Here is a 27,859-nt window from a genome sequence, read left to right on the forward strand (position 1 = left end):
TTTAAAAATGTAAATGACAGTTGTCAGGGCATAAAACCAATGATCTGTTGATCTTTACAAATCAAGACTCGATAGTCTAACAATGGCATAGCCGTCAGTGCTGAAAAAAAAAAATGTTTAAATCGAAAAATCGAATCGAATCGTGACCTTAAAATTGAAAGTCAAATCGAATCGTGGATTTGGAGAATCGTGACACCCCTAATATATATATATATATATATATATATATATATATGTTATGAAGCGCTTTATAACTGTTTTGTGTTGAAGGTTCTTCAGATAGAAAACTGACTTGTCTTTACTTGTCTCTACTTGTCTTGTCAGTTTGGAAACTACAACAACAAACAAAAGATTTAACAAGATTTTTCCAGCGTGGAATCCTTCAATTCAGGAAAGACAATTTCCTGATGGAGGGTTAGGGTTAGGGTTATTATAGTTTCTATTGAAACTGGAAGGCAGCTGACAGCAGCAGTGAGCAGCTGCTCTGTGATCTATAATATATTCAACATGCTTATTACAGTGACAGAACTGTGAACATTACATCACACATGACAGTAATAATTGAGTCAGGCTGCATCCTGTCCCTGCAGCCGGTCTTCGCTCTGTCAGGGTGTTGATTGGTTTCCAGCAGAGATCCTGGTTTTAATTCACAACTCAGATGTTTAACCGGACAGTCCCACTGCACTGAGACCTTAGTGATGCTGTAATGAAGCTGTTTCCAGCTCAGATCTCAGCAGTCTCACTGCTTCTTCCAGCATTCACAGAATATCAGTGAAATCATCCAGTTGGACTCAAGCAGAGTGAGAAACTTCAGCCGAGCTCCCAGTCTTACATTTCCCGTCATATCAGATCCGTCCGGACCGTCGGTTTCTATCCTGAACCGAACAGAACCGTCGAACCTCCAGTCTGAGTCTGCGGTGGACTGGGAATCGACCAGCCAGCAGCCAACTGGTAAAGGCTAAATTTCAGAGGTACAGTCTCCTCTCCTGGTCACCAACCATCATTCTATTCTAAACATCTAGTTTGCTGAAATAATGACTGGCTGGTGAACATGGAGAGTTAAAGTCAGGCGGCAGCTCCTCCCGCCTGGTTGATGCTGGCGGCGTCAGACTCCTGCTCCCCACTGTGAGGACACTGCTGGGCCGACAGCCGGTCCAGAGAGCGGGGCGAGGCGCCGGCGTCCCGCCGCCTGCAGCACACGGCGAGGTCGGCCCTGAAGGACGGCGTGTAGAAGCCGTAGATGACCGGGTCGCAGCAGGTGTTCAGGTTTCCGAAGACAAACAGAGCGTGGTGGACGTACTCCGGCGTGACGCGCAGCATCTCCGGCTGGAACCAGTACCAGATCCCCAGCAGGTAGTAGGGCGTCCAGCACACGACGAAGGACGCCACGATGATGATGGTCATCTTCAGAGTCTTCAGACGAGCCTTAGGGATCATGTCAGTGCCGCTCCGCCTCAGGTAGGACTCACCTGCTGAGAGGGAGCAACTGGTTAGATGTTACTGATCTTACCGTCTGCTGCAGTTATTAAAGGCACGGTAGGTCAGTTTGAAGGAAGATAGGAGGACTAATGCACCTAGCTCCATTTAGAACAGTTTGGACATACTGACATATTAGTTTTCACAGCCCTGATAGCAAAAACTCTACATGTAAAGACCAGTTTGTAGAGCTACACTGAATTAATACATTTGTTTTAACCTAAATGCCAACTGGAACCTCCAGGTCCAGGTCAGGATGTCTAAGAGGAAGGTAGACCTGCAGCCATCTGGAGGGTTAGGGTTAGGGTTCATCTGTTATCTGATGAGTCACTGTACCAATCCAACAATGGCTCAGTTCAGTAGGGTCGATGCGTTGACGACCTTTATTAAGTTAACACTTCTTCTGTGTAGACTTGTTCTAAATACTATTTTTTGTGCATGAAATCTATTTGGTTTGCTTCTCTGCTAGCTCTTAACATGTTTTCAAACTGTGATTTTGTCCGTCTTAATGTTGTCCAAATGTTCTGTCTGGGAAAAATCTTTTGTTGTTATCGATGGTCGGTGACCGATGGGAGGATGGTAAGAAATGAGCGTGCCAGCTGAATAAAATGTAAACAAAACCAAACATGTCTAACTCAAAAAGAACATGTTACGAAGGAACCAAAATCCGTTGGGATACAATAAAAGAAGGCAGACTCCTCTTTAAGGCAAACATTGCCGTCATCACTGCCACTGCTTGTTGTTTCACCAACACCATTTTTAAATTCCCCAGGTCTTCAGTCCGGCGTCAGACAGAGCGTCAGAACTCGTCGGTTTGCGGTCGGCTGACACAGGACGCAGCCTCGACCTTCAACCAATCACAATATGACAGAGGAACGACTTCAGTTCATACAGTCTGACAGGCTGATGATCAAGATTTTACTTCTCTCCAATCACAGTCTGACACAAAGTGAACACAAAAGACAACAATCACACAGTCTGCAAACATGTTCCATCGTCTTCTTGTGTCCAAAATCTTGTAATTTTCAGAATTTGCTGTAGGGTTAGGGCTAATGCTGAAACAATTAGTCAATTAATCAATTAGTAATTTTAGAGACTAAATGATTAATCGATAGATTAATTGATAATGAAAATAATCTTTAGTTGCAGCCCTAGTTAGAGGCAGTAGGGTTTGGGTTCGGGTCGGGAGGGTTGGGGTTTAGCAGCAGCTCATTTTGATGTGACAGGTCAGCTAGCTAGTGGAGGCAGAGCTGAAGGAACTTCTGCTCATGGAAACTTCAGCGGGTTTGGCCACACAGGGATCAAACCCATGACCTCCTACTGGGGGACGACCTCACTGAACATTAGGACATCCTGACAGCCCAACGCCACCCTGTGACCAGCAGGGTCAGGGTCAGGGTTAGGAAAATTAAGTGATATCCCACAATTCCTAAGTGCAAGATTGCAGTCAAGGCCATCCAGGGCCAAAATTATGGTTGGGTTAAGGCATGAGTCCCTATGGTTGGGTACTTTAGGGTAGGACTTCTGGTCAAGGTTAACCATCTATCAATCCTATGGACTGAGTACTCCCAATGGTAAATTGGTGGTTGGGTTCAGGTATAGGATCACTATGGTTGAGTTTAGGATATTAGGGTTAGGGTTAGGTAAGGTTTGGGGTTAGGAGGGTTGGGAGGGTTGAAGTACCTTTGTTCTTGAGGTGCTGGGTTAGGTTTAGGTTTATGTTTAAGTTTAGGAGGTTTAGGTTTGGGGTTAGGAGGGTTGGGAGGGTTCAAGTACCTTTGTTCTTGCGGTGCTGGCGGTTGATCTGGATGAGGATGCGGCTGTAGCAGCAGCTCATGACCAGCAGGGGGACAACGTACAGCGTCACGAAGTGGAACATGTTGTACAGAGTCTCCTGCCAGCGGCGGCTGAAGCTGCCGTGCGTCGCACACTGCGTGAAGTCGACGCCCTCCGCCTTGATCGCCCGGAAAATAAAGAGCTGGGGAACAGGAAGTTCAGCAAGTGATCAATCTTTCTTCTTCCTCTCCTCAGTTCCATCTACTGTCTGGGTGCTGTGACCTCTGACCTCTGACCTCCTTACTGTTGGTCAGTTATAATGTTGGTGGATGAGAAGAGGGTCGTATAAATGATTAAAATATGAATGTAAAGTAGATGAAAAACAACAGGATGATGCTTTGGGTTTTGCCAGATTTGTCACATTAGGGGAAAATGTTTCTACATTCAACTTCCTTAAACTGCCGTCTTAGCGTTGTTAGCATTCCTCATTGAAACCAAGAGGTACCACTAGCTCCAGCTAGCTGCAGGGGGTTTACACACATTTAATCTTTCAATCCAAGCAACAAGCAAATTCTTAGAGGGATTTGGCATTTGGGGTTTTACCTGTTTTCCTTGAGCATTAATGCTAAACTAAGGCATGAAAATAAAACGCAGCCGCAGACTCCAGACTGTGTGTCGTGAGCTAAAGGTGAACAGGGAAATATAATATTCACCTGGCTTCATAACAACAGCTGAAAGGTGAAAGGTCGACAGCATCAATGACTGAATTCCAAAATGTAGTATTTTAATATAAGATAATAAATACTTTATTGATCCCCTTGGGGAAATTCAGTGACTAACTGACACACAGTCACAGTATACTTAATTTCTAATTCTGTATTAATTATCTTTATTATATTATATATATTTTATATTATCTCAGTATGTTTAATTTCCTCTGAAGTTTCATGTTGTCTGCTGTTCTGCTGGTTTTCAGTCTGCAGCTTGTTTCTCTGATGCGTTCCTCTGTCTGATGATCTGCAGCTGGTCTTTATTTCTTCACTGGTGGATTTTCACTTCATGTTTTATGTTCTGACTTCTATCAGCTGCTCTCTGTTTTACCTTGCTGTGTGTTTACTGTTGCAACCAGCCAGTTTCCCATCAGGGATCAATGAAGTTTCACCTAATCAGATCTAATCTCATCAAAAATTCACACACACACACACACACACACACACACGCACACGCACACGCACACACACACACAATGCTGTCCTTCATCCAGCAGTTTGTCCTTCAGTCTCCTGCAGCTGAAGGTTTCCTGCCCTCCGCCACAGAGAATATTAATATTTAGATATTATATATTAACATTAATGTCAGAGGAAGAGTGAAGCTCTGACTCCCATCATCCCCTGCTGTGATACATCTTGTCTGTATCTCAGTATGTATTATATCAGCACTGCAGCACTAAAATCCACTGAAGAAGAAGAGAGGCAACATGAGCGGCTTCATGAAATATTCAGCAGCTTTATGGAAATGAAGCAGAAAGATAAAGATCAGACTGAGGCTCCTGGTTTCCAGACGTTCAGCCTGGAGGTTTCTTCTTGAAGGAGAATGAAGAACCTGAGAACCTGAACAGAGTCAGAACCTGAGAACCTGAACAGAGTCAGAACCTGAGAACCTGAACAGAGTCAGAACCTGAGAACCTGAACATCACTCTTCACCTCCGTCTGTTCTGCTGCTGAAGCTCCTCCTCCAATCAGTTCATTCAGCAAATGCTAAAACAAATGCCTCCATCTATCTCTCCACCCGTCATCCTCCTCCATCCCTCCTTCATCATCTCCTTCACCCCCCCCCCTCGTACCTGCGGTGATGCGAGCAGCAGGCTGAGGCTCCAGGCGAGCGCCAGCATCCTGCGGTTCCTGTGGTGCGCGCTCAGAGCGTCCAGCGGGTGCAGGATGGCGTGCTGGCGGTCCAGGCTGATCACCACCAGGATGAAGGCGGAGGAGTGCATGGCGAACAGCTTGAGGAAACACAGCAGTTTGCACATGGCGTCTCCGGCGTACCACTGCACCGTCACGTTCCACACGGCGTCCAGCGGCATCACCACGAATGTCATCATCAGGTCGGCCGACGCCAGGCTGACGATGAGTGGCCGCAGGTGGGAGGCCAGGCGCCGGCCCCGCCCCCGCCACACGCTGGCCAATAGGGCGAGGTTACTGCAGGCGGCGAACAGGAAGAGGAAGAAGGTGGCGCCGACCCGGAACTGGGCGGCACGGGTGAAGCTGGGCGCCTCCCAGTCTGTCAGCGGGGGGAACCGGGAGGCGTTGGGGGTGGGTGGGGCCGGAGAGCCGGTGGGCGGGGCCAGTGAGAACGGCCTCAGGAGGGACCAGTTCCCCGACATCCTGCCAAGAAGAAGAAAAGATGAGAGACAGAACGTCTTCATCAAACTACAGAAACATGAAGGAAAACATTTCTAACTGAACCAGTGAAGAAGAATATTAATTAATATCAAAGTGAAGGATTCTTCTGCTTCATTGTTTAAACTGTCTGGTCTGTAAAGTGAAACGGCGTCTGCAGCATCTTGCTGCTTTAATGTGATGTATTTCCTGTTGAAACAGGATGTTGGGGCGGGGCTTAACGCAGCGAGGGATCGTTCAGGTCCTGTTAGAGTTTAGTTTAATACGTCCATGGAGGAAACACTGCATGTTTCCCTCAAAACAAGGAACCTTAAAAGGAAGCTTCCTATGTTTCCTACCTGAAGGAGACAGAACTACAGGAAGCTTCCTTCAGTTTGAGACAGAGGAGCAAAATAATGAGATTTGATATAAAAATACAAGAAAATAAATAAAATTAGCTAACAAGGTGAAAAGTCATATTTCATGTCATTGTGACTGAACAGGTTTCACTGTCATTCTGTCTCTCTGTGTGGAAACCACAGTTCTGCAGGTTATTTTCCACCAACAGACTCGTAAATCAGTGATTGAGGATAAGTGTCTTGTTAAATTACAAAGCCTCTTGCCACAAAGTGCTGCAGTGTTGTCATGGTAACGGTGCAGGATGACTCCTACTGGCTAACGAGCAATCAGTTAACGACAGTGACAAACCGCCGGTCCGTCAGCAACAGACAGAAAATACTTTTTCCCTGTTTCCCTGCAGGCAGCAGAGGAGAATTCACTGTGATGTAATGTGTGGATAGACAGATTAGACCAATGAGTTTCAGTGCAGAGGTCAGAGGTCAGAGGTCAGTGTTAGTTGGTCAGTGTTGTCAGCAGTACAGACAAACTGTTAGTTGTTATTGAAAGTCAGAATCCTTGACATTGTCATATAAATAAAACTGTCTGTTCTTCCTGTTCTGATTCAGACACTTTTAATCATTTTATTGATGACCTCAACAACACCTGACCAATCAGCTCTCTGTCTGTTCAGTTCCATCAGAGCTGCTCTTCTGGACCAGGTTCTGGTTCTGTCTGAACAGGCTCTGCAGAGCCTCCATGTTGTTTGATTGGACCAATAATGAAGGGTTTGGCAGGCAGCAGCAAAGCTGGAGACTGAATAAAACAGATAATCATTTAACTCTCTAGTCACCATAAGAGCTGCAGCGCTGCTGTTCTTCTGTCTGAACGTCTGTCCCGTCCTGAAGGATCCTGAACAAACTGAGTCAGCTGATAGGAAACTGGATCTCAGCAGCGGTCTGAAGCTTCAGTCTGATGACAACATGCATCCCATAATACTGTTTCAGTTCAGTAACATGACAGATGACAGGTAACATGCTGCTTCTCACCCAGAAGAGTCAGACTGACGCTGACTGATCTAAAACCGACATGATGTCATCCGTCCTGTAGAGAGTTCTGTCTGTTTCTGTCTCTGGTGGTTCTCCTGCTGACCGGTTCTTACTGACCGGTTCCTACTGACTGGTTCTTACTGACCGGTTCTTACTGACCGGTTCTTACTGACCGGTTCCTACTGACCGGTTCTTACTGACCGGTTCTTACTGACCGGTTCTTACTGACTGGTTCTTACTGACCGGTTCTTACTGACCGGTTCCTACTGACTGGTTCTTACTGACCAGTTACTGACCGGTTCTTACTGACCGGTTCCTACTGGCCGGTTCCTACTGACTGGTTCTTACTGACCGGTTCCTACTGACTGGTTCTTACTGACCAGTTCCTACTGACTGGTTCTTACTGACCAGTTCCTACTGGCCGGTTCCTACTGACCGGTTCTTACTGACCAGTTCCTACTGACCAGTCAAGTTTTCCCTTGACTTTGATTTTCTCCAGTAAAAGGAAAATAACTTTTCTAACTAGTTTGTTGTTCCTTTGTTTTGTTAGAATTGTCTCTCCCTCCTCCTCCTCTCCCTCCTCCTCCTCCTCCTCTCCCTCCTCCTCCTCTCCCTCTCCCTCCTCCATATATTGATGTTGGTACTGAACAGTCTGCTGCCCACTGCTCTGTCTGTCCACTACAAACCCCTCCCCCGCCACACACACACACACACACACACACACACACTAGTGCTGAGAATAACTTCAAACAAAGCTCTCTAAAGCTGAATACGTAACCTGACCTTGGTGTGTGTGTGTGTGTGTGTATGTGTGTGTGTGTGTGTATGTGTGTGTGTGTGTGTGCAGAGGTCTTTCCTTTCATCTCTAATTGTGTCTCAGCTGCTGAGACTCTGATTCATCTTTTCTTCTTTTAAAACAAATAAGCTTCAGATGCGATCAGAACAGATCTGACGAATGGAAACCCATTACTGTAATGTTAAAATATACAGATCAATATCCTGATACTAATCTGTTCTTGTGTCTGACATACGCGCTGCATCAGCCAGTGAAGCTTTTATTGTGAAAGGTCTGACTGGAAGTCTACAGTTTGTTCTGGCTTGTTAGTTTTACAATTATAATTTCCCATTTGGCAGACGCTTTTATCCAAAGCGACGTACACATGAGATTTAATACAACACAAGCAAGGATCTAGTCAGGAGAGAACAATGAGAGGAAGAGCCATAAAGATAAGATCTGGTCCGACAGGACAGAGGAGCCACGAGGCAGAGAGACAGAGACAGAGAGACATAGAGAGAGAGAGAGAGACAGAGAGAGAGAGACAGAGAGAGAGAGAGAGAGACAGAGAGAGAGAGACAGAGAGAGAGAGACAGAGACATGGAGACAGAGATATAGAGAGAGAGACAGAGAGAGAGAGACAGAGAGACAGAGCATAGAGGCAGATAAAGATTTTTTGTATTTTATTTTACTTTGAAAATCCTGACAGGAAGTCCTGTTTGTTGTGTGGCTTGACGCTGATCGGTCCATTAGAAACCTGATTGATTACTGGATCAATATCAGCTAAAAGTGAGAGGAACCTGAATAACACAATAATAATATTAATAATAATACTATTACTGCTTATAATAATAAAACTAATACTGATACTAGAATATTAATAATTGCTAGATGCTATTCTCTGCAGCTGCAACAATCCAATTTCCTAATAACAGCTTAATAATAATAATAATAATAATAATAATAATAATAATAATAATAATAGTAGTATAATCAGGCTCCTTGAAGCTTCTCTCACCTGAACAGCAGATCTAAAGGCTTTTAGTCCTCATGTTGGACTTTTATTCTCTTCTTCTCTTTTCTTCTTCTCTTCTCTTTTCTTCTTCTTCTCTCCTCTCCTTGTTTCTTCTTCTCTGTCTGTAATATCCACCAGTCTGACCGTCAGGATCTGAATCCTTCAGCACTTCAGCATCTTCAGCGCATCAGAGGAAGGAATCCACCACTATAGAACAGTATAGAACAGTATAGACCCCCTAGAACAGTATAGAACAGTATAGAACACCGTAGAACAGTATAGAACAGTATAGAACCCCTAGAACACTATAGAACACTATATAACACAGTAGAATCCTGCAGAACAACAGAACAGAACAGGGGAACACAGCAGCATGCAGCAGTCCGGTCATCAGTCTGTTCAGTTTCCCTCTGAAGCTGCAGAGGGAGCCGCTGTGTGTGTGTGTGTGTGTGGGGGGGGGGGGGAGAGGCGGGGGGGGAGGAGCCCTGATTTGCCAGATCAGCAGAATGAAGCAGTCAGGAAGCTTCATGCTGCTGCTCACATTCTGCTGCTGCTTTAATAAAACTGAATTATCCACCAATATTTAATACATAATACATAATTATTACTATTATTATTATTGTTAATGTTGTTTCTATTGTTGTTGTGGTTAAAAAACACAGAACCCTCCGTAAAAAACAAACTGAATTCTTCACACTCAGATTCACAAACTGGTTTTCTATAAAAAGTTTCTTTTTGTTTTCACTTGAGTCTTTTTGATTTTCCTTCATTTCAGTTTTGTTTACAGTTTTGTTTACAGTGTTTTCTTTTGAGCAGCAGATAGATTTCCAATCGTATTTAATACAGACTTCACTCATATTCTGCCAAATGTCTTATTAGATTTTCTAAAGAGACACCGCAGGAATATTACAGTCAAACTGTTATAGAGATAAACTCTACTGAGCTCCACACTAACATCCTGATGTAAGAATATTATAGGAGTATTGTAGTAATACTGCAGAATACTGCAGTAATACTGCAGTTATATTGTAGTGACAGTATCTTAGCAGCCACTGTCACTCTTCCAGCAGTCGGACTGCAGCAGACTGACCAACTGAAGAACCACATTACTCTGTTATACTGTATATACAGACTGTATATTAATATAGATATGTATATAGATATATGTATATAGATTTATCTATCTATATATATATCTATATATAGATATATAGATATATATCTATATATATAGATATATATGTATATAGATGTATATTTATGTGACAGGTTTCAGAAGCTAAATATCCATTTTGACAAATCATCAGTTGATATTTCAGAAGCAGATGAATCAGATCAGTGTGAAGATTAAAGATTAATTAATCTAATAGAACTGGAACCTGTAGGAACCTGAAGGAACATTAAGGAACCTGTAGGAACCTGAAGGAACACAAAGGAACCTGAAGGAACTTGAAGGAACATGAAGGAACCTGTAGGAACCTGAAAGAACCTGAAGGAACCTGTAGGAACCTGAAGGAACTTGAAGGAACATGAAGGAACCTTAGGAACCTGAAAGAACCTGAAGGAACCTGTAGGAACCTGAAGGAACTTGAAGGAACATGAAGGAACCTGAAAGAACCTGAAGGAACCCATAGGAACCCGAAGGAACCTGTAGGAACCTGAAGGAACATGAAAGAACCTGTAGGAACCCGTGGGAACCTGAGGAAACCTGTAGGAACCTGAAGGAACCGGAAGGAATATGAAGGAACCTTTCCACCTGGTGTGAAGCTCATTGAAAGTCTTCTTCTCTGCTCCGTGTGTCGACTTCCTGTTTCATCATCATTCTGTCTGTCTGTCTCTCAAAACACTTTTATTCCACATCGTTATCACCTGACAAACTGACACAGCATCATCAATACATAATCAATACATGATTAATAACCCAGAGTCCTGTTTTCTTCTGAATGAAGCTGGGATGTAGCAGGTTGGATACTGTCCGACCAATCAGGAGCCGGTTACAGATCATGTGACACTCGGACCTTTTCCTGTCAAAACGATGTCATGTACTTTCTTTCTCAAGAAATCCAGTTTTTCATGTCGTTATCTAGAGAAAACACATTTTCTTTTCCCTCATTATCTCCAGATAAACTGACAGGCAGAGGAATGATCTGCAGACCGACCGACTGACTGAAGATCCTGAACACCAACAGACCGACTGACTGAAGATCCTGAACACCAACAGACCGACTGACTGAAGATCCTGAACACCAACAGACCGACTGACTGACTGAAGATCCTGAACACCAACAGACCGACTGACTGACTGAAGATCCTGAACACCAACAGACCGACCGACTGACTGAAGATCCTGAACACCAACAGACCGACCGACTGACTGAAGATCCTGAACACCAACAGACCAACTGACTGACTGAAGATCCTGAACACCAACAGACCAACTGACTGACTGAAGATCCTGAACACCAACAGACCGACTGACTGACTGAAGATCCTGAACACCAACAGACCGACTGACTGAAGATCCTGAACACCAACAGACCGACTGACTGAAGATCCTACACTGTTCTGTTTGTTGTTGCATTTGTCTACAAGGTGAAGAATAGAAATGAAACTCCTTTTACAGAGAAATCAGCTGTTCTGCCCTCTGCCCTGCTGCATCTCTCTCTGTCAGTCTCTCCTGGATCTTTACATCCTTACATTACAGCTTTAACATTATTATCTGCTCTGTTTTACTGCTCAGCTCCTCTGGTCCAGACTGTCCTGCTCCTCCTCAGGACTAGTCCTTTTCCTTCTTTGAAAATATTTTTCAATATTAATCTGGATTGAGGGAGCAAACATTCAGAGTTAAAAAGTTAATATTAACGTTATCGGTCCACTCGGTGGATACTGACTAGCAGCTAGGCTATACAGCGTGCTAATCTGGGAAACTCAGCTGTATTCTGAGTAACGTTAACTGTTAGTTCTTCTTTTCGGGAATTCAGTCGGCCGTCTTCTTGGCATGGAAAAAAAATCTCCCTCACACGTGTGCAGTGGGAGGCGAACAGACGGGTCCGGTGAGAGAGCGAGTGAGCGAGAGAGAGAGAGAGAGAGAGAGAGATCGCGTGGAGCAATTAGGGGCTGAGCGAATCAAAGCGCTACACGCAGTTCTACGATTAAATAGTGAAAAAAAGAAAATTTGTGGCGGTCAGTGCTGATATTGTGGCGGGCCGCCACAAAGTTTTCTATGTGTGGGAAACCCTGGAGGGGTAAGTTAGAGCGAGGGGAGATTGTCCACTAGTTAATCGATCGGGATGGCGTCGTTCTCTCGGACGGATAAAAAAATTAAAATAAAAAATGCTAAAATGGGTCGCCAAATATACTTTGGCGGCCGTTAATATACTTGGGCGGCCCCAAAGTCTATGTGTGGGAAACACTGTGTATGAAAACAAACTGCTATCTGGAAAGAACGACATGAATAACTGGATAACTGGAGAAAACAAAGAAAATTAACTCGTTAAATAAATTAATCGTGTAAATAAATGAATATTTGTCCTCAACGGGCTCCTGTAGAAATGGACAGAGCGATGTGGAGCTGATCTGTGACACGACTTCACATGACGCTGCAGAAACGAGACTTCCACCTCACTAAAAGGGGCGTGGCCTCGCCGTCATCGGCCGGCCCGGTGGGCGGGTTCTCCGGTTCCCGGGCCAATGAGGGCTCACTGCAACAAAACAACCACCTATCAGAATCAGCCGGCTCCATTTCAGCCAATCAGATTCACTCAGACAGACGGCGGTTACCTGTCAGTCTGCGGCGTGCGGCGGGTCGCACCGTCCGGCCAGAGAGAACCTGGAACACACAGACATTAGTAAGTAAGTAAGTAAAGTTTATTTATACAGCACCTTTCACAGAGCAAAGTCACAAAGTGCTTCACAGGAGTAAAATAGTTAAAATAAGACCATCAAATAGTAAGAAACAATAAAACATAAAAACAAAGGACATAAAAACACACAGAAATACAGACACAAGAGGCGAGACAAAGGCCAGTCTGAACAGACATTACACTTGCTCTTCCTGTTCTCACCACAGGGATCAGACTGATCCGGATCGTTCTGTCTTTCCTGCTCCTCTCACGGGAATATTTGTTCCATCTATTCCATCTAGAGTTCTCCTCAGTTCTCCTAAGTTCTCCTAAGTTCTCCTTCTCTTGTTTAAACAGTCAGATCAGATTATTCTTGTTCACAAATCATGAACTCACAATGAATCATTCTGATCAATATCTAATTAATTCACCATGAGTATCACCGAGGTAATAATGTACTACTACTATTAGTACTAATAATACTAATATTAGATCAGATTGTCTGTACTCACTGTGCTGGAAGTCTGCAGATCGGTCTGACTGGTTTGAACTGGAGAGGAAGACAGGAAACATTTAAATAACACACACACGCACATACACACACACACACACACACACACACAGTCACGGTTTCTGATGTTGTCCATCAAACCCTCAAACTCCTCAATGTGTGGCTCTAGCTGAGGAGGGCTTTTATTTTGAAAGAGCGACTGGTCATACTGGTTAAGGTCTCGTTCAGGTTCACCTGTGTCCAGCTACACTGGTTACACAGCGGATTAATATGGCAGTAACCATGCATCACAGTCTGGTCTTACAGGTTCTTCAGGTTCTTCTAACCAGTTCTGATGTTCTGATGTTATCTGCTAAAACCAAACCAGGTACTGACTGTTTAGGAAGGGAAATCTCAACGTGTGTGTGTGTGTGTGTGTGTGCGTGTTACCTGTTAACCCCAGGTAACATGGTCAGGTATTCAGGCTGTTCAGTAGCTCCTCCCCCAGTCGGCCCACAATCCTTTGCTTCTTCCTGTCTGAGTCTGTAGTCCTGGTCTGTAGCTCCTCCCTCCTGCCTGCTCCTCCTCTGCTGAGCCTCCTCACACCCGTCTCCTCCTGCGCACAGGATGAGTATCATTAGTAGTATTACTATTATTTTTACACTGCTACTTCTACTTTTACTTACTACTACAGCTGTAATACTGTTATATTATGGTGCCTTCAAATGGGCTCGTGTTTACCGTGTTCACGAGAAGAGTCCATCTAACGCCCCCCTCCTGTGGTATTCACGACTTCGGAAGTGGAAATTTTCTGAAAGCTCCGAGTTGTGACGTGTTTGTTGACGTTTTCAGAAATGGCGGAGGCCATGGAAGTTCATTTTTCGGTGGATGGTAAGTTAATATATTGTAATTTTAGTCGTATCGAGTTTTTAGTAATTTTATAATATGTCTGAGGAAAATGTTGATATTCCCAACAGCCTCATCTTTTTCCTCTGTCATTATGCCTTTGCGTTTCCTGCATTACGTTACCCGCTCGCTAGCTAGCTAAATTGTTAGCCTTGGTGGCTTCTAGACGCAGCGTTGCAGCGTTGCCTAGCAGCGGTGCTCTCACAACTTAACCACTTGAACGCCAAGCATATCGTGTACACGACTTCCCACGTCGTAACCACGAGCTCACGAGTTCCATTTGAAGGCAGCATTAGTACAACTCTTTTCCTAGCACAGGTACAAAGCTGTAAGGTCAAACAGAAGCTGAAAAGGTCAAAGGTCAGACTCACCTGCCCCCCTCAGCCTCGGCCCATCTGGATTGAGAGGTTGATGGTTGAAATCCCTGCTTTGACTCTGGAGCCATGCAGTAACTGTTTTCCTGCAAATAAAAGGGTGTAAAAAAGTTTTGGGTGTAATAACATACAGGAACAAGTTTTTAATGCAGGAACAGAAACACAATATGATTCTTTTGTTCCATTGGTTCCTGGTTCAGGAAGGCAGAACATCAGCCAGGTTCTCAGCAGGAGAACACTGAGCTTGTCAGATGGTGGAAGGACTTTGAGGAACTCCTGAACCTGACAGACTGTCCCTCTGTTCAAGAGGCAGAGCTGAAGACTCTGGAGGCTCCAGAGGTCAAAAGTCACTGAGGAGGTTAGAAGGAACCAGCTGACCAGATCCTCCTGAGATGATGAAGGATCTGGATGTTGTTGAGTGTCTAGGTGCTACGTCTGTTCAATGTTGCATGGATCTCAGGAACAGTGTCTTTAGATTGGCAGACAGGAGGGTGGTCTCCATTTTTAAAAAAAGGAGCAGAGGGTTTGAAGGAGGAATCAGACACTGTGAGAAAACAAGTAAGTAAGTAAATAAAGTTTATTTATACAGCACCTTTCACAGAGCAAAGTCACAAAGTGCTTCACAGGAGTAAAATAGTTAAAATAAGACCATCAAATAGTAAGAAACAATAAAACATAAAAACAAAGGACATAAAAACACACAGAAATACAGACACAAGAGGCGAGACAAAGGCCAGTCTGAACAGATGAGTCTTAAGCTGCTTTTTAAAAGTGTCAACAGAGACCGCAGATCTTAAGTCCAGTGGAAGAGCGTTCCACAGTTTAGGAGCCACAATTTCAAAGCCTCCATCACCTTTTGTTTTGAGCCTAGAGCGAGGGACAACCAGTAAGCCTGGTCAGAAGACCTAAGTGACCTGCTGGTGCTGTAGGGATGGAGCAGGTCGCAGATGTACACAGGTGCCTGACCATGCAGGGCTCTATATGTGATTACAAGAACCTTAAATTGAATCCTAAACTTGATGGGAAGCCAATGTAAGGAAGCTAAGATGGGTGTGATGTGAGACGTCCTGCTGGACCTGGTCAGCAGCCTTGCAGCAGCGTTCTGGACCATCTGGAGACGGTCCAGGGATGACTTGCTGAGGCAGGTGAAAAGGGAATTACAGTAGTCCAGGCGGGATGATATAAAGGCATGAATAATCATCTCCAACTCAGCTTGTGACACAACAGACCTGAGTTTGGCAATGTTTCTAAGATGAAGCTGAATATCTACATATTACAGCTACAGCTGAATATCATCAGCGTAGCAGTGATAAGAAATACCTTTAAATTTCCTAATAATCAGTCCTAGGGGAAGCATAAAGCAAATAAGATAGGACCCAAAACAGAACCCTGGGGCACACCGCAGGACAGGGCAGCAGGTGCAGACATGTAGGGACCAACTGACACAGAAAAACTCCTGTCCCAGAGACAGGAGGAGAACCAGTCCAGGGCTCAACCAGAGACACCCACCCACTGCCTGAGCCTTTCAGTCAGGATGCAGTGATCTACAGGATCGAAAGCTGCACTAAGATCCAGCAGCACCAAAACGGAGCATTCACCCACATCAGAAGACATCATGATATCATTGGAGACTCTGAGAAGAGCTGTTTCAGTGGAACGCTTCTGACGGAAACCAGTCTGGAACTTATCATGAATGTTGTGTGCATTCAGAACAGCAGCGAGCTGTTTGTATTTTTTTAGATAAAAGGCAACTTGGATATAGGCCTATAGTTTTTGGGCAGGGATGGATCAAGGTTAGTTTTTTTTAAGAGAGGCTGAACAACTGCACGTTTAAAATAAGATGGGACACAACCAGATTGCAGGGAGCTATTAATAATAGACACCAGGCACGGACCAATAGACCTAAGTACATTTTTAAACATAGACATTGGTAAGATATCTAAAGGGCTTGAAGAAGTTTTCATAGTGCCCATCAGATCAATGAGGTCTTGCAGGGAAATGGGAGAGAAGCAGTTCAAAATTGACGGCCGAGTTGGGCAGACGGAAAGGGGAGTGGAAGAGGGGATGATGCTTGCCCTAACATCTCTAACCTTATCCACAAAGAAGGAGAGTAAATTACTGCAATCCTCATTTGAAAATACAGGCACATCAGGGGGTGCAGGAGTGACAATGTTGTTGATAGTGTCAAATAGGACTTTAGGATTTAATTTACTGGAGGATATTAGGTTAGCAAAGTAAGAAGCCCTTGCATCCTTAACCACATTGTTAAAATAAGTTAAAAGGTCTTTGCAATAGAGACGGTGAACTTGGAGCTTGGTGGATTTCCACAGTCGCTCCACCCTCCGACATTTACGCCTGAAACAACGAATAGTGTCGTTTAACCAGGGGGATTAATTGACGGAGGGAACAAGTTGAGTTTTACGAGGAGCCACTTCATCCAAAATGGAAGAGCAATGCACATTAAAGGAGTGGACCAGACAATCAACGTCAGTGTGAGAAGTCTGCACTGCGCTTGGGTCAAAAGCTGCAGAAGATTTCTCTGCTGAGAGGTGATTTAAGAAGCAAGAGCAATTTACTCGTTTACAGGACAGATAATCTAAGTTAAAAGACAGGTTGAACAAAACACATTCATGATCAGTAACATGCAGCTCCTCAGAGCAAATAGAATCAATATTTAAACCAAGCGTAAAAACAAGGTCCAAGGTAATGTGCGTGGGACCAGACACATGTTGAATACAATTTAAAGACTCAGTGACATTAAGAAAATCAGCAGCAAAACTGCTTGTATTGTCATCAACGTGAATATTAAAATCACCAACCATAATAACTCTGTTCAGCCTAATGATAGAGGATAAAAAATCACTGAATTCAGACAAAGAACTATTTGAGCCAGGGCGGCGGTAAATTAAAATACAATAAAACGGATTTGAACGACCAACTTTGGTCATCTGCAGTTCAAACGAGGAGAAAGACCCAGTGCTCACCGTCCGACTTGCACAGCAGCTCCTAAACACCACAGTGAGTCCTCCACCCCGGCCCGAGGTCCTGGGAGTGCTGATAAAAGTACAATCCGGCGGGCACAGTTCGATTAGGGGGCCGTAATCCTCGCTCCTCTGCCAAGTCTCTGTTAGAAACAGGAAATCCAAGTCTTTTGAGATGAATAAATCGTTCAGTATGAAGGATTTATTCGCGATGGAGCGGGCATTTATCAGCGCCATCCTGAGGGGCACAGACCCACCACCAGCAACAGCAGAGGCCCGAGCCAAGGGGCGCAAGCACCAAGAGTCCCTGCACCGTGCTCCAAGGAACGTCTCACCGGGGGGAAAGCAGTCAGCCAACAGAGAGTGTCCGGAAACACAGGTCGGAGGCAGGAGAATCTGACGCCAAGATCCACAGACAACCAGGGCGAGGGGGATCCATCCACCGATGGAGCAGAACAAGCCGAGGGCAGGCCCATATACAGCGATCGGCCTGGATTAACAGCAACTCCTTGCTTCCAGAGCCTCCGCAGCTTCACCTGCACTCCGGCCCTTTTCCCCCGCTTCCTCCGGCGTCTGCGGGAGCTTTGGTGAGGCCGGCCTCCATACGGCTGACAAGGGAGTGGCATAAAGGACGGAGAGAACGGGGGTTGGAAGACACCATCCCACGGAATCGTGCCATAGAAATCCACCATAGATGATCGAATACCAAGAAGGGTCTGGCGGTCATACACCCAAGCAGCGGATACATCAGGAACAAACAGGTGCGCTAGCAACACAACGACACATAGGACAGGTAGGACCACACTGGATGGGCGGGCACTGGCAAAGCCAAACACAGGCGCCATCATGCCGGAAGTCAACAGTTAGATCAGGACAAACAAGGTACAGACTTAAACCTGTTGTCACTGGGACTGTACCATGTAAGGTACAACTGTGAACCTTGTTTTCTCACAGTGGATCGGCTCCTCCAAGTCTGAGCTCATGGTTCTCTGATGGAAAAAGGTTTCCTGAGTTCAGGTCTCAGTCTCAGTCTGCTGCATCAGACTGACTGCAGGTTAGCTGCATCAGACCTGCATCAGACCGAGGAGGAGAAGAGAGCTGAGACACAAAGAAAATTGATTTACTGATCGATCTTCACTCAAGTGTGGAGGAGCTCCTCAGGGTGACGTGAGGTTTCTCCTCAGTGACATGAGGTTTCTCCTCAGGGTGACGTGAGGTTTCTCCTTAGTGATGTGAGGTTTCTCCTCAGTGACATGAGGTTTCTCTTCGGGGTGACATGAGGTTTCTCTTTGGGGTGACATGAGGTTTCTCCTCAGTGACGTGAGGTTTCTCCTCAGGGTGACGTGAGGTTTCTCCTCAGTGACATGAGGTTTCTCTTCGGGGTGACATGAGGTTTCTCCTCAGTGACGTGAGGTTTCTCCTCAGGGTGACGTGAGGTTACTCCTCAGTGACGTGAGGTTTCTCTTCAGTGACGTGAGGTTTCCCCTCAGGGTGACGTGAGGTTTCTCCTCAGGGTGACGTGAGGTTTCTCCTCAGTGACATGAGGTTTCTCTTCGGGGTGACATGAGGTTTCTCCTCAGTGACGTGAGGTTTCTCCTCAGGGTGACGTGAGGTTTCTCCTCAGTGACGTGAGGTTTCCCCTCAGGGTGACGTGAGGTTTCTCCTCAGGGTGACGTGAGGTTTCTCCTCAGTGACATGAGGTTTCTCCTCAGTGACATGAGGTTTCTCTTCGGGGTGACATGAGGTTTCTCCTCAGTGACGTGAGGTTTCTCCTCAGGGTGACGTGAGGTTTCTCCTCAGTGACATGAGGTTTCTCTTCGGGGTGACATGAGGTTTCTCCTCAGTGACGTGAGGTTTCTCCTCAGGGTGATGTGAGGTTTCTCCTCAGGGTGACGTGAGGTTTCTCCTCAGTGACGTGAGGTTTCCCCTCAGGGTGACGTGAGGTTTCTCCTCAGGGTGACGTGAGGTTTCTCCTCAGTGACATGAGGTTTCGCCTCAGGGTGACGTGAGGTTTCTCCTCAGGGTGATGTGAGGTATCTCCTTAATGACGTGAGGTTTCTCCTCAGGGTGACATGAGGTTTCTCCTCAGGGTGACGTGAGGTTTCTCCTCAGGGTGACGTGCGGTATCTCCTTAATGACGTGAGGTGGTTTCTCCTCAGGGTGACATGAGGTTTCTCCTCAGTGACATGAGGTTTCTCCTCAGTGATGTGAGGTTTCTGCTCTGATGGTTGAGGGTTTGATTCCCGCTCCTGGTTCAGACTCCCTGTATGCCTCCGTAATGTTAAATGTTAATGTTGTTGCTAATTGGAGTATCTGGTGATAGTGAGAGCTGATTAGCTGGTTCATACCTGCCTGGCTGTCCGGAGGGAGGGCTGTCTGGGTGTGGCCGGAGTGGGCGGGGTCTGAGTGGGCGAGGCCTCTGTGTGATGAGAAGAAGAAGGTTTACTCTGATGAAGACAACATCAAGTTTACAACCAGTCAAGGGAATTTAAATTCTATTGTTGGTCAAGTACAGCTGCATGACACTGACAATAAATTTATGCTGCGACTGCCAATATTGTTTAACGCATATTATCATGTTAGATGTGGAAATACTGGATCTCTTTAATAATTGTTCTTAATAATTTCTCTTCATTAAAGATAATAGAATATTTCAGCAGTTGAAAATATGTCTAGCATATAGACGGGGTGTGGCTTTAAATCAGACTGTTCAGTTTGAATAAAATCATGTGACTGGTTATCCTGGTTCAGACTCCCGAATCGCGTCCCGCCCACTTTTCAGATTTTGTTTCAGAGACTCTGGTGTTTCCCTCATCAACGACTTGTTCTCGCTCGGAGAAACAATCGAGCCAATCACAGCTTTTGTATTTCAGTATTTTTCAGCTGCAGGTGCCGGCAGAGTGCTGCAGACTGATGCAGAGTGATGCAGACTGAAGCTGGGGATACAAAAGACTTTTCCAATCATAGACAACAAAAGGTTTGAGCAGCGCACATTTAACAACTGAAATTTGCAGATTTTCAGTCTCTTGTGACACACACACACAACAAATCTAAAGACCATAGACCATAAACAAAAGTCTGAGAATAAGCAGACACAGTTCTCTCACGAGAATGTGATTTTTCCACTAGGAGCCGGCTCCAAAAAGACTCTAAATCCCGCCCAACTCCATGCAAGTCAATGGGACCACAACCCAACTTCTAACTAAAAATATAGTCAATAAATTTTTTCGATGAGAGGTTATGGTCTCAGTAGCTAATTTCACTTCTTCTTTCGCCACATGGACTTGTGTGTCCATGTGGCGATTTAAAAAAATTGCGTCATTAACGGGATATAAAATATAAATATAACGTTTATAAAACAGGACTGTTTTCCTAGTGATTGACAGGTCGCCTGTCCAATAGCAGGCGGAGCTGCGGCGCTATGGGAAACCCCCGGCTTTGCTCTGGCTGCTCTGGCTCCAAAAAATGTCAACATGGCGGCGCTCATAAACCCCAACTTTTGGCTTCAAAACAGCCCTTCAGAAACCTGTGGGTGACGTCACACTCACTACTCCATCTTTTTTTACAGTCTATGTTCCACACACATAACGATTACAGCTGCAACTAAACAGTGTGACCCTGAACAACCCTGGACTACCCTAAACTACCCTGGACTACCCTGGACTACCCTGAACTACCCTGGACTACCCTAAACTACCCTGAACTACCCTAAACTACCCTGAACTACCCTGGACTACCCAGGACTACTTGAACTACCCTGGACTACCCTGAACTACCCTGGACTACCCTGAATTACTCTGAACTACCCTGAACTACCCTGGACTACCCAAACTACCCTGAACTACCCTGAACTACCTTGGACTACCTGGACTATCCTGGACTACCTGAACTACCCTGGACTACCCTGGAACCACGTTGGACTACCTGGACTACCCTGTACTGCCCTGGACTACCTGAATTACCCTGAACTACCCTCAACTACCCTGTACTGCCCTGGACTACCTGAACTACTCTGGACTACCCTTAACTACCTTGGACTACCCTGAACTACCTGAACTACCCTGAACTACCCTGGACTATCCTGGACTACCCTGAACTACCTTGGACTACCCTGAACTACCTGAACTACCCTGAACTACCCTGGACTATCCTGGACTACCCTGAACTACCCTGAACTACCGCTGACTTTGCCCGATCTCTAATCGTTGCCAAATTGGGGTTCAAAAACATGGAATGTGTCCCCAGCTTGATGCAGACTGATGCAGACCTGCAGTCTGGCCTGCAGGCTGACAGACAGACGCTGCTGCAGCGCCGCAGTCAGACGCTCAACCAGACGATCCTGTACTGCGCTGGAGCCATCCTGCAGAGAGAGAACATTAATACTGCATCAGTACTGTGTACAGTGGTAACCATAGTAACAGTCCTTCATGTATTTATACTGCATCAGTACTGTACACAGTGCTAACCATGGCAACAGTCCTGCTTTATGTATTTATACTTAATGTTACTATACTTTAATGTTATTCATTAGAATCAAACTAAAATGTTTTAAAACAGTGAGTGACATCACTGACAGTCAGACCAGTTGAGAAGGGTCTATCTACAGCCTGCAGCCCCCCTAGAAGACACGCCCCCACAAGGTACAGCTGTACAAGACACGCTCCCTGAGGCTATGGTGGCTGAAATGGGTCATTGGAATCCGCAGTCTTAACTGCAGAGACATTGTAGTCTAGACTGAAGCACTGTAGTCTAGACTGAAACACATGCTTATTATCAATTGGCAAATGAGAGTCAAAGGACAAAATAAATGTAGTAATCATAACAACGTTATGTTTAAAAAGTACATGTCATTGATTAATTAGCTTGCTAACCACATAGCATAGCATCAGAGTCGATTGATACTTAGCTACGTTAAGTTAAAGCTACCTAATAGCATAGAACTGGAGGTCTATTGATCGCTAGTTAGCTACTTAACCAGCTGCTAAACAGTGAATACAGATTGATGCAGGTTGTTCACAGTGTCACTTATAGTAGAAACCATGGTAGCTTCTTCTAGCGATCTCGTCTGCCACAATGTACCCGGCCACCGAAAAGCTTAACATCACATCCTTTTTCATCGCAATGAGCAAAGAGAATGAGGGGGCGTGTCTTGTACTGGCATTGCATCGAGGGGTGTGTCTTATACTGACGTTGCATTGAGGGACGTGTCTTGTAGGGAGTCTGGAGGCTGCAGATAGACCTACTTGGACCTGTCAGGGTGCGGTGACCTCTGACCTCTGACCTGTGATGTCACGGGGCAGCGGCTCAGTGCAGACAGAGCCTGTTTGTAGAGTTCAGCAGCTTTCTGAATCTTCTTCTGCTTCAGGTAGGAATCTGCTAACGCTTCACACACCTGACACTGAGACGGGTAATCCTCTGCAGAGAGACAGGTAGAGAGAGACAGGCGGAGAGAGAGACAGACAGGAAGAGAGAGACAGGTAGAGAGACAGGTGGAGAGACAGGCAGGTAGAGAGAGAGACAGGTGAGAGACAGACAGGTGGAGAGAGACAGGTGAAAAGAGAGACAGGTAGAAAGAGAGACAGGTGGAAAGACAGGTGAGAGACAGACAGGTGGCGAGACAGACAGGTGGGAGAGATCAAAATAAAATTGCATAAAATTCTAAATGGCGGAAAAACTATCATGGCTGAAATGAAAACTAATATGTGCGATGGATTCAGCTTGAGACAAGGAATCTGAGGGATAATAGAATAGAATAGAATAGAACAGAATAGAATAGAACACAGCAGATGCACCAGTGTCTCTGAAGGCCTGCAGAGCGTGGATGAAGCTCTCCTCTGCCTCCTCCTCCTCACCCAGCTGACTGCAGGCAAACGCCAGATTACTGAAACACTGAGCCTGGTCCGCACGCCGGCCCAGGGAGCCTACACACACACACACACACACACACACAGAAAGCCATATACCAAAGGGTGAATTAAGATAATTAAGTTTAATGAGAATGACCTGCAGCGTCTGTCCAGTGTGTGTGTGTGTGTGTGTGTGTCTCACCGTACAGCCCAACAGCCAGTCTGTGATAGCCCACAGCCGGTCTGAACTGGCCCACAGAGTTGAGTGCGGCTCCCAGATTGAGCAGTGTGTCGGCCAGCAGGGTGGGGGGCAGGCTGGGGGGGGGCGGGCCGGTGGGGGGCGGGCCGGAGGGGGGCAGGGCCTGCTGGAAACACCGCACCGCTTCCCAGAAACACCTGAGCCGGCAGTAAGCCACGCCCACCGCCAGGTACAGCTCACCTGGAGGAGAGAAGACAGGTTACCACTCTGACCAGTCTAACCAGTCCGACCCGATCTGAACTGGTCTGAACTAGTGTCCTGGGCAAGGATAAAAGTTAAGCCATCCAAGTCGTGAAGCCTGTCTCCACAGAAGCGAGTCAGAAATGACCATACCGTCTTTGTCGCAGGCCGAGAAGAAACACCGCTGTTGGCTAACCAGCCCATCCAGAGCCTGGGGAGGCAGAGCTCTCCCACAAAAAGATGAGGAAGGTTGAACGGAAACATCTCTCAAATGGCCTGGCAAGGACCAAACCAAGCCAACTTCCCGGGAAGTACAAGGTTTGGTGCGACCAGTTCACACTATACCAACGGGTAATGTGCCCACTGAAAATGTGCAAAATTCCCTCATCAACAGTAAGCAGGATGGATGGAATAGCATTAGAAAATGTCTGGGTTTTCTACTGTGCCTCTCCTAAACTGACCTCTTTGGGAGGAACACCTTACAGCTGCCTCTACAGTCCATCAGCCTGGGCTACAAGCTGGAAAAGTCTAGGTTGGTCCTGGAACTGAGGGAGCCCAGGTGCGCACAGGCCGTAAATGGAAAGCCCAAACTGCCATGGCTTTAACACATTGAGGCTGTCGGCAGAGTCCAAGTGAGACGGACAGGACTCGAATAGGGGGAAGTACCGCAACTCTGGTCTAAGGCCAACAGAAAGGAGAGGAAGCAGACGGTCCTGTCAGAAGTGTCAAGATCAGAGGAAGAGCTCTATAAGATCAGAGCAGAGTCACAAGGTCGCCCAGGAGTCTGGACAACATGGGAGGACGTCGTCAGCAGGCAGGTCAGTCACAAACGACACACTCCCTTCCCCACGAAACCTTCACCAGTGGTTCAGCCACGGGGAGTGCTGCTGTCTCTGCAATGCTCCCAATGCAAACCGGGTGCAAGACAGCACTGTCCCAAGGGCGATATAGATGGAGACACGATCAAGTCCTGAGGAAGCTGGCAGAGACATTGGAGGTCGGCAGTTGTGACACGAACAGCGGTACTGCTGCAGCAACAATGCGACAGATACAGTTCATCAGGCAAGGAGGGACTTCAGAAAGCACCAGCTCAAGATCCTCAGCAAGACTTCTCTCCCCTGCAAAGACATGAGGGAACATGAGGGCTGCCCTTGAGATGCAGCTCCAGCTTCTTAACAAGATCGCCAGCGCATCTCTCCGGCCTGACAGACAGTACTCCTCATCGAGTTAACCATCCCATGGGAAGAAGGGATAGAGGCTCCCTGCGAGAGGAAAAGGAGCAAGTACTCAGAGCTAGCAGCTGAGTGCAGGGATGCTGGTTGGAAGTCCATCATTTACCCAGTGGAGGTAGGATGCCGAGGCTTTGTTGGTACATCAGCCTCAGGTCTACTCAGGGACCTGGGTGTGGGAGGCACAAAGCTGAGGAAGACCATCAAGCAGTTGGCCGAAGAGGCAGAAAAGGCAAGCTTCTGGCTTTGGCTCAGAAGGAAGGATCAAAGGTGGGGAGCAAACTAAGGCCTCCTAACGTTAGAGCTCCACTACCAGCGTGACGTCGCGTTGCCATCAGCGTTGCACCAACGTGACGTTCTCCCTGCTCCACAGAGCGTGTTGACTTTTGAATGGATTCGCCAGAAAACAATCAATTCAACTTTATTTCAATGAGGGAGAACACGTGCGTCAGCCATCGAGAATTGAACCTCGGCGATTTTTTCGCTTGGACACAACCATTGGACGCAACGCAAACGCAACGCGAGCAGTGGAGCATCTTTCACTGTCACATGGCTGTCACTGCTCCGCCACCAGGAGGCGTCCCGGGTTAAGGAGCGAAACCTCGAGGAGCGGTGTTCCCCGGCAGCCGGCTCCTCCTCAGGCGCAGCGCCAAGCAGGCAGCAGCACCTGCCTGTACTCTCCACACTGTCTCTGCTGCTATTGAAATGAGTAATGAGTAATATTTTACTACAACACTGCTGGTTAATAAAGGAATTACCCAGAGTCCTCGGGTCGGTGATGCTGTCTGCCAGATTCAGACACTCTGTCAGCACGCTGGTGATGTCATCCTGGCTGAACTGATCTGATTGGACCATGTGACTTCCTGCTTCTTTGAGGGCGATGGCAGCAGAATCCAACACGGCCGCCACCCTGTAGCTCTCCCCCGCCCGCAGGAAACCCTGAACCGCCTGAGTCCAGTCCTGACACACACACACACACACACACACACACACACACACACACACACACACACACACACACACACACAGACAGGTTGGGATGCAGCCATCAGCTCAGTGAATTGAACAGAACAGACAGAAACAGAAAGTTGACTATGTAGAACTTTATTTATATTATATTTAGGAAATTGGTCGAGTTGGTCAGTCTGCAGGCAGAAAGCTGTAATCTCATTAATGTGGTTTCTGACAGAATACCTGGGTTCTAGAACGCTGCGTCAGCACTGCTAATCCCTCCACTTATTAAAACACAGCAGGAGGTCGGCTAACGTCTGGAATGAGATTCTGACTCCAGGTTCTCCGGCATGTTCCTGCATTAGCACTGTCTGTTTCTCTGTACGTTGTTTAGAACATAGACTGAACTGTCTGTATGGTTCTGGTTCAGGTTGTGGTTCTGGCTCTACTTGAGGTTCTAGTTCTGGTTCTAGTTCAGGTTCTAGTTTTAGTTTTACTACTGGTTCTAGTTCTGGTCCAGGTTCAGGTTCTATCTCTACTTCTGGTTCTGGTTCTGGCTCTAGTTAAGGTTCTGGTTTTAGTTCTGGCTTTAGTTGAGGCTCTGGTTCTGGTTCTGGCTCTAGTTAAGGTTCTGGTTTTAGTTCTGGCTTTAGTTGAGGCTCTGGTTCTGGTTCTGGTTCTGGGTCTAGTCCTGGCTCTGGTTCTGGTTCAGGTTCTGGTTCTGACCTGCAGTTTGACGTAGCACCGGGCCATCTCCATGCAGGCGTCGCCCTCGCTGGCTCCGTCCCCCTGGGATCGGTACAGCTGGGCGGCCTGGAGGAAATAGGCGGCGGCCTCTTGCCGCTGTCCCAGTGCATTGTGGGCAACAGCCAGGTTGAACTGGAGGTCTGCGACCCGGTCGGCCCGCGGGCCGGGCTGCGCTCGCTGCAGGAAGTCCAGACCCTTCTGTGGTTTCCCCGCCTCCACGTACGCAGCGCCCAGGTTGAAGGAACACGCCCGCCGCACCCGGGAGTCCTGCAGCTGACGGACAGAGGAGCGGCTCACAAGGCATGCTGGGAAATCAACACCAGCCACCACAACATGAAATAAGGAAACACATTCAGTCCATCTGGTGGGTCCAGTCTCTCTGTCTCATGTTAAAGGTCCCGCTGTATTCACCCTCTGGCTCAGGATCACAACAAAGTTCTGCATGATGTTCTGCAGATAAAATCTAAATGTAGTTTAGTTCAGTTTAGTTAGAATGAGTTGAACTGAATGAATGTGAAGCCTAAATCCTCACAACACTGGACCCTGATTGGCCGACAGCAGCGGCTGCTCTAATGTGAGTGGAGGCTTTAGTCAGGTGTCCAGTCTGGAAAAAAGTTATGGATTTTTGAAAATGTAGTAACTTAAAATTTTACCACTGAAACAAATGAAAATTTATAGAGGAAATTTGAACTCCTATAATATGGAACCTTCAAACCCAAATCATCAAGGTAGCAGAGTTCAGGTTCTAACAGTTCAGGACTAAACGGGTTCCAACAGGTTCTAACAGTCTGTGATGTTCAGGACTAAACGGGTTCCAACAGGTTCTAACAGTCTGTGATGTAAACAGGTTCTAACAGTCTGTGATGTTCAGGACTAAACAGGTTCTAACAGGTTCTACAGGTTCCACCTCTACAGAAGCTTTCAGTGCTTTCTTAAAGCAGCTCAGAGCTTCTTCTCTCCTTCCACTCTGAAGGGCAAGATGTCCGCGGGCCGTCAGATCCTCAATGTCCGCCTGAACCTCAGGAACCTCAGGAACCGCAGGAACCTTCCTCCTCACCTCCCGCTCCCTCCTCTTCCTCCTCATCTTACCCTCATCTGGAGGAGAACTGTCAGATGCCATGTTGGATCTGCAGGAGAGAGAGAGAGAGAGAGAGAGAGAGAGACAGAGAGAGAGAGAAAGAGTTCTCTTAAGACTCTGTCCATATACAGTACTTCTATTGTTGTTCATCTGTTATTTCATGTTATGATG

At 46.4% G+C, this 27,859-nt stretch overlaps 3 protein-coding genes across 6 annotated transcripts in view; 1 reads left to right on the forward strand and 2 right to left on the reverse strand.

Moving 5' to 3' along the window:
- Positions 1–27,859, forward strand: part of decr1 (2,4-dienoyl CoA reductase 1, mitochondrial) — a 317,727-nt gene that overhangs the window by 97,973 nt on the left and 191,895 nt on the right. The gene's annotated exons all lie outside the window — the stretch shown is intronic.
- Positions 1,066–5,635, reverse strand: LOC139930541 (gonadotropin-releasing hormone II receptor-like). Its single transcript, XM_071923738.2, has 3 exons — positions 5,096–5,635; positions 3,253–3,454; positions 1,066–1,472 (listed from the first exon to the last, which is right to left on the reverse strand). Exons 1-3 carry the CDS (start codon positions 5,633–5,635, stop codon positions 1,066–1,068), a joined length of 1,149 nt encoding a protein of 382 aa, XP_071779839.2.
- On the reverse strand, positions 17,931–27,730 carry ttc24 (tetratricopeptide repeat domain 24). Its single transcript, XM_071923737.2, has 9 exons — positions 27,518–27,730; positions 26,590–26,883; positions 25,671–25,872; positions 23,447–23,683; positions 23,191–23,319; positions 22,692–22,813; positions 21,678–21,758; positions 19,747–19,817; positions 17,931–18,006 (listed from the first exon to the last, which is right to left on the reverse strand). The coding sequence occupies exons 1-9, from the start codon at positions 27,728–27,730 to the stop codon at positions 17,931–17,933; spliced, it is 1,425 nt and encodes a 474-aa protein (XP_071779838.2).

Source organism: Centroberyx gerrardi, chromosome 12, assembly GCF_048128805.1.
Source record: "Centroberyx gerrardi isolate f3 chromosome 12, fCenGer3.hap1.cur.20231027, whole genome shotgun sequence".
Classification (NCBI taxonomy): domain Eukaryota; kingdom Metazoa; phylum Chordata; class Actinopteri; order Beryciformes; family Berycidae; genus Centroberyx; species Centroberyx gerrardi.

Excerpts from the sequence above, each read along its gene's own strand:
- LOC139930541 (XM_071923738.2), bottom strand. The coding sequence starts at position 5,635 with ATGTCGGGGAACTGGTCCCTCCTGAGGCCGTTCTCACTGGCCCCGCCC. Across the intron at positions 3,455-5,095 it reads TGCTGCTCGCATCACCGCAG|CTCTTTATTTTCCGGGCGAT; the intron begins GTACGAGGGGGG and ends CCTGTTCCCCAG. Across the intron at positions 1,473-3,252 it reads CCAGCACCGCAAGAACAAAG|CAGGTGAGTCCTACCTGAGG; the intron begins GTACTTGAACCC and ends GCTCCCTCTCAG.
- ttc24 (XM_071923737.2), bottom strand. The coding sequence starts at position 27,730 with ATGGCATCTGACAGTTCTCCTCCAGATGAGGGTAAGATGAGGAGGAAG. Across the intron at positions 23,320-23,446 it reads ACTGGCTGTTGGGCTGTACG|GCTCCCTGGGCCGGCGTGCG; the intron begins GTGAGACACACA and ends GTGTGTGTGTAG. Across the intron at positions 22,814-23,190 it reads GCAGGCCTTCAGAGACACTG|AGGATTACCCGTCTCAGTGT; the intron begins GTGCATCTGCTG and ends GTCTCTCTGCAG.